The following is a 6,977-nucleotide window of genomic DNA, read 5'->3' as shown; positions in this document are numbered from 1 at the left end:
ATAATAAAATAAAGTAATAATCCAACATGAAGATTTAACAGGGCCTACATCCTAAAATTAGAGACACAGAACAAAGACAGATGTATGGCAAAAAGGGAAATAAAAGAGTCCCAAATTTTCTGCCACTTCTTCTTTTGGATTTTTTGGTACTGGGGATCGAACTTGGAATCTTGCGCTTGCAAGGCAGGCAGCAGAACCACTGAGCTAAATCCCTGGCCCGCCAATTCTTTTTAATACTACCACCTGGCAGGCACTAGTCAGTGGAACGATGATAAATTCGCCCCTAATACAGACAACATCAAATGGGTGAAGGACTCTATAATGAATATTCCAATATCTTTAAACACTACAAACTCTCTTGGATAGACAAGATACTAGTGATTTGCATTTCTTTGTCTCTTTTTTTTTCCCTCATATTTCTTTGTATCTTTCAGCTACTTCCAAATTTTCTATCATTAGTATGTTTTCCTTCATAATTAGGAAAAGACAACTAAAAAAGTTAGGGCCAGGTGTCTGCCTGTAATCCTAGCTCTTTGGGAGGTTGAGGCAGGAGTATCACAGGCCCTGGATTTAGGCGCCAGCCTAGGAAACACAGCAAGACACATATCAAGGAGGAAAAAGCTGGGGTTATTAACAGCTTAGAAGGAAAAGGCAGATTTCTAAGTTCAGAAAGAACTAAAGGAGACAAATAAAGGGCAAAAATAGGACCAAAGAAAAAACACTAAAACAGTGGAACAGTAAACCCACAACAAGTAGCTGGCAGAAAACATGACCTGACAGCTCTCAGGCAGCATTGCCACACAGAGATGGGACTGTTTGCTGGTAGCAAATGCAATGAAGCAAGAAGCTGCAAGGAAGTCTCCTTAGCAAGACAGAGTTTTCTCCATAAATCTTGTAAAAAAACCAAAACAAGTTCATGGTAAGATTGAAGACGACTTTAAAATCTGCAGGCTTGTGAGGCAATCAGACACAAATAGGCCAATGTCCACAAAAGAAGCCACCCAATTAGCCAACACTCTCCGTTTCCTCAGTAAGACATCATCTAGAGAGCCATGAGTGTCGGGACCCAGAAGACAACCAAGACTTGGTTGTGTTCTTTCTTCCCAAAGCTTTCTACACTATTTGCAATGACAGCTACGTTTACGCGATTCAAATGCCATATAAACTGATAAATGTGCTTATAAAAATAAATGAGTGAGTTTTTTAAATAGCTGGTGGTGAATTAGGTACAGGTGAAATATCTGGAAACACTACAAAAAGAATCACATCTAACTAAAATTTACTGGGCCAGGGATTTGGCTCAGTGGTTCCACTGACTGCCTCGCAAGCATAAGGGTCCAAGTTCAACCCCCAGTACCAAAAAAAAAAAAAAAAAAAAAGTAGAAATTTATAGACTTTATATGTGTGGCTTATGAAATAGTCAACTGTGAACTCTAATCGGCAAATGTACCCTCAAAAGAAACAGCCATATCCCTATATTAGAAAAAGGGTGAATGAACGCTCATTTACATGTTTTAAGTTAAAACACAGACTGTTTATAACATCCATTCTTCATGTTAGACCTCTCTCTAACCCACCAATTGGTACATCTAATCACACAAGATAAAGTGGCTTTTCCCATCTTTGACTCACCAGCTCAGGATCATCCTCCTCTACATTTGTAGGTTTCCCTTCCTTCTTCAATTGTTTTTTTCGTTCCTTCACCTAAAAAGAGTATTTTTCATCAAAAGATGAGCACTCATACGTTAAGAATATCCACTGAGCTGTTCATATATGATAGGTATACTTTTCTGTAGGTAGAGGTACAACAAAATGTATGCAGTAAGTAAAGATAAGCTCTCTTAGCCCCACTAAAAAGAAACCCTGCAATGCAACCAAAAAAGTAGGACTGTTCAGTCCCTTCTCTAACCTTGTCTAAAATCCAATCTACCAGAAGGACGAAAGGGAGCTGGGAGGAGTTGCCCCAACTCATCAGACCATGCCAGATCCAAACAGCCTTGGATACAATGAACAGTTACCTATTTATCCTTCTCAAATTAGTTACACAGTTATAGGGAGAAAAAAGTAAGCTCTAGAAAAAGCTACAAATCTGTAGTATTATATTAAGTATAAACAATATTTTTCTAGCATTCCCACAACTACATTCTTGATTATTTTTACTGTGAAACTTCCTGAAGCCAGTAATTTTCACATCACAGGTATTTTACTGCTCTACCACTGAGCCCAAACACTTAAAAACAATTAAATACAGCCATTCACACAAGATTGACAACACTCATTAAATAACCTATTATACCAAAAAGACAAGTGCCTTCCAAGGGCTCAGAAAGGCCCTACTGCCACCCAGTGGCCAGGAAGTCTAAAGGATGACTTCCTTACAGGCATCACACACAGGAAGGGTAACTACCACAAAGATTTAAGAAGCTGTCAAGCACTTTTACGATTTCTGCCAGGACTGAGCCTACAAGTGCCATTTCCAACACATGATCAGCAAGGCATAGTTATAACCCTTCATCTCTTCTTTTTACTAATCTTCCTCATCTAAATTGAATTTATTATTGTTTATAAAGTTCTGTTTCAGAGTCCAAAGTTTTAAAAGGTCACATCCACATTCACTTGCCTTTGAAACAGCTTTTATAAATGGCCTTGAGATTTTTTTGCTATAGCAAATAAATTAAAATAACAATCCCCCTTACCTCAAACAAGCCATTTCCTACCACATTGGAGATTTATGTTATGCTCCCAAGAGCAAAACCCAAAAAACACCAGGTATAACTGAATTTCTTTGACCTGAGTCCTTCCCAACCATATTATTCATATAAACATGCATTTTTTCCCTCCAGTTTAAAATTTTTTGTTGTTGTTGTTTTGGTTTTTTGAGACAGGGTTTCACTATGTAGTTGAGATTGACCTGGAATTCACTATGTAGCCCAGGCTGGTCTCAACTCACAGTGATCCTCCTGCCTCAGCCTCCCGAGCGCTGGGATTACAGGCGTGCGCCACCACATCCGGCTACTGTTTTAAAATTTTTTATTCAAATCCCCTTACCAGCCATCCTGAAGCCCATGTTCCAAACCATTCACAGAGACAAGAATAAAAATCAAGAGTCAAGCCATGGCCACTGGTTCCTCCACTATTCCACTCTCATGGAGGTAAGGGTGCAACGTGATGAGAGGGCAAAAGCAGCCCTCCATTCACAACACACAACTGGTAGGGAAGGAGAGAGAAGCAGCATCCTGGGCCTTCCTCATCCTGAGTTCTTCCTTAAGGGGTGGACTTTAGGCATACATTATTCATAACTACCACAACTACAAGGTACTCAAAGAAGGAGTCACAAGTCATGCCAGTGGACACTACTACCTTTCATTTACCCTCCTATAAGGTGCCCAAGGCTTGCTGATACTTCCTTAAACACAGCAGCACTATAAATACTTACAGTGTGTTCCACGTATTCTTTTCCTGCCTGAATTACATCGAGGGCCCTCTTCTTTTGTTCCTGATCCAGTAGCAACTTGTAAGCTTTGTCCACAGCTATTGCAAAACATTGAAATTAACTGTTTCTGCAAACACCCTCTGAAAGTCTGAACTGAGGCAGTGCAAATGGACTTGTGCTCGCTAAAAGCACTCCCTTTGTTAAATTATTTACTGTTTTAAACTAACTTCTTCAAAAATATAAAATACAGCAATGACAGTGAAAGCATAGGAAAAAATTAAATACACTCAAGGCTGATACACATCCACATTTAACTCAGCAATCAAACATTTCCTAATTTATGCTCAAAACCATGATACTACTATGAAGTAACAGTCCTGTGGGCACACAAATGATATAAAAAAGTTATGGTCTACTTCTTCAGTTTGGTTATGTTTTTGTAGTTTTGAGAGGATTAAACCCAGGGCCTGACACACGCTCGGCAAGAGCTCTATGACTGAGCTGCACCCCCAGCCCCCCAAGGTCTACTTTTTAAACAACAGTCTCTTTTTACTGAAATCCACAGCTTCTTCATGACCAGAAGACAAAATTCTAACTTTCTTTTCTTGATCTAAAACAAGGAACAATTAATCCCTAGCACTGACAATTTACTACTCAGAAGCAGGTGAATTTACAAATACCTTCAAAAGCCTTTTGGGCTCTGTCGGCATCATCTTGGTTTTTGTCAGGATGCACCAATATGGACAACTACAATAAGAGAAAAGTTAGGCTTGTCAGAAGGAGACATATTTAGTAACTCTTAGGCTGTACTGTGAGTGACCCTTTACAGTCCAAAGCTCTAAAGTAGCATGGCAAAAACGACTAAAGACAGCATTTTAAAAAAACACAAATCTCACTGGGTATGGGAGAACACACCTGTAATTTCAGCATTCAGGAGGTTGAGGCAGGAGGATCACTGTGAGTTCCAGGCTAGCCTTGGCTACATAATGAGTTCAAGGCCAGCCTGAACTGCATAGCGAGATCCTGTCTTAAAAAATAGTAACAAAAAACACCACAAATCTTATAAAATGCCCAGAAATAGTTTTTAGCAAAACTCAAACACCAAAAGATAAATGCACAACTGGGAAACTTAGTTTTATACCCAAATTTGAGAGCAAACAGAAGCCTAATATTATGAAGATGCTTTAATAATTTGGGGAAGGAGGGATAGTACAAAGCACTGAGTTATTTTGTTCCTTGTCCTGAGCACTAAGGGGATAAAGCAAGCAGGAGACACCATCTGTCGGAGAACTCCTAATAATATAAAGCAGTGGTTCTCATTCTGGATGCATTCCAACCCTGTTAAGCTTTTCAAAAACAAACAAACAAACAAACAAAAAACAAGAAAACTATCTGCTGTCTACTTTCATATCTGAATCAGTCTCTGGGATCTATCTGGACTTTGTAAAGCTTTTCTACAATGGGTTTCAGATGACAGTAAGGAATTAGGGTTCATTTTGTTAGGTGTGACAGTTGCACAAGAAAATTTCCTTTTCTTCTTTTTTGTACTGAGGATTTAGTCCAGAACTTTCACACTGTGCTACAGCTACAGCTCTTCTATTTTCTGAGACAGGGCCTTGCTAAGTCAGAGCTCCCCAGGCTGGACTCAAACTTGTGAACCTATAGATCCAGCCCCCCAAGCACTAGGATCATAGTCACCTTTCTATTTAGGCAGGATATGTGTTAAGTATTTAGGGGAAAAACATCACGGTGTCTTCAATTTACAAATATTTCAGTCAAAAATATATAGTTAATGAAGCCACTACTGGACATACCACATGTGAGAGTAGGCCCCATTATTTCTTTTTAAAGTATAAAAATTTTTATAGCAAGCAAGTTAAGTCTGGCATATACCTATAATCACAGCACTCAGGAGGCTGAGGTAAGAGGATTACGAGTTCAAAGCCAGCATAAACTACATAGTTTAAGTTCCTGCCTCAGGGGAAAAAAAAAAATTTAAAGAAAACCTCCATAGATGATTCTTTCAGACATCCACAGTTAAAATCCCTGACACACTGTCACTGACAGAAACCAGAACTGTGTTGGGGGAGGAAACCAATGCAAAGTCCAGTATTAATAGAGTCCTAATCCCAAACTGATTCCAACTTCAATCACTTGCTAGCTATGAGATCTTGAACAACTCAATCTATCTCTGTTTCCCACTCTAGAAATAGGACAAATGCTTGCATCTAAAAAGGTTACCTAAGGGCCAGGGATGTGTCTGCCTGGCTTGCAAATGCAAAGCCCTGAGGCTCAATCCCTGGTACTAAAAAATAAAAAATAAAAATAAACAGGTTGTTTAAGGAGAAAATGAGATAATCCAAGTAAAGAAATTAGCACAATGACAAAAAGTAGCTTATGATGGGACATGCTACATATGCCAAGACACCTTAGGTTCTTTAAGTGTGATATTGCACTTAAATACTTGTAGGTATGCTTTACAAACAGGGTTATATGCCCAGAACAGTCCAAAGTAATTTGCCCATGTTCACAGTGCTTACAAGTGGTATTGTCAAGATTTAAATAAAATCATATAGTATAGTGCCATTGCGCTTAACTGTAAGTCCATGCAAGGACTCAGTAAAAACTCTTTAATTCATATAAAGTTTTCAGCTACATAAAGTTATTTAGAATAAGGACTTGAGTGCTTGCTTATTAAACAGGGAAAGACTACTTACTAATGAATTTCAGTTGGAAACACCATTTTAAGAAAAGAAAAAAGCTAAACTTAAGTGCAGAGTAAAGCTCAGGGGAAAAAAGGCTATAAAGTTATATAAGGGAAAAATGACTAAATGAGCAGGCGAGGATAAAAAACATCTTGGCTTAATAGCAGATCAGAAGATGACTATGAGTGAGCAATACTGCAGAAAATTACTGCACTGAAGAAGCAAGCATGTAACACCAGACATTAACAAGTACAGAGGCTGAGTATTACATTCAGCACTGGTCAGGTCCTGTTAAAATATGGAGTACGTAAGAGATACAAAGAAATTAAGGAAGGTCACAAAAGACATAAAATATAGAATCCAAATTGCAAAGACACAGGGAATGTGATTATTCAACTACTATAAGAAAAATCTAACAGCCAAGGCGTGGTGGCGCACACCTGTAATCCCAGCCCTCGGAGAGGCTGAGGCAGGAGGATCACTGTGAATTTGAGACCAGCCTGGGCTACATAGCGAGTTCCAGGTCAGTCTCAACTACATAGTGAGACCCTGTCTCAAAAAACAAAACAAAAAAGTCTAGGGGGTTACTTAGCTATCAAAACGGAAAGATTTTTAAAAGGGTTACTATAAAACTAGGCATGGTAGTACATGCCTGCAATCTCAGCACTTGGGATGCTGAGGCAGGAGGATCCCCAGTCCAAGGTTAGTCTGAAATACCTAAAATGTTCAAGGTTGCCCTGGACTACATAACAAGACCCTATCTGGGAAAAAAAGGATCATTATAAAATTTTGTATTTTGAATTACTAAATGTAAGAATGGGGCCAGGTGTGATAGTGCA

The 6,977-nt window shown here is 38.9% G+C and overlaps 1 protein-coding gene across 1 annotated transcript in view; it reads right to left on the bottom strand.

The window, feature by feature from the left end:
* The window catches only part of Dnajc8 (DnaJ heat shock protein family (Hsp40) member C8), a 28,791-nt gene that overhangs the window by 5,669 nt on the left and 16,145 nt on the right, over positions 1-6,977 (bottom strand). Inside the window, exons 4-6 of the mRNA XM_010632466.3 lie at positions 4,114-4,180; positions 3,437-3,531; positions 1,633-1,704 (exon numbers count right to left, since the gene is read on the bottom strand). Of these exons, the coding sequence (XP_010630768.1) occupies positions 1,633-1,704; positions 3,437-3,531; positions 4,114-4,180 (234 nt within the window). The remainder of the gene's footprint in view (positions 1-1,632; positions 1,705-3,436; positions 3,532-4,113; positions 4,181-6,977) is intronic.

This window comes from Fukomys damarensis, unplaced genomic scaffold (assembly GCF_012274545.1).
Source record: "Fukomys damarensis isolate Sample0158 unplaced genomic scaffold, DMR_v1.0_HiC HiC_scaffold_23, whole genome shotgun sequence".
In the NCBI taxonomy this organism is placed as follows: domain Eukaryota; kingdom Metazoa; phylum Chordata; class Mammalia; order Rodentia; family Bathyergidae; genus Fukomys; species Fukomys damarensis.
Note: the sequence above shows the minus strand (reverse complement) of the source record. Positions and strands in the feature narration are given on the sequence as shown.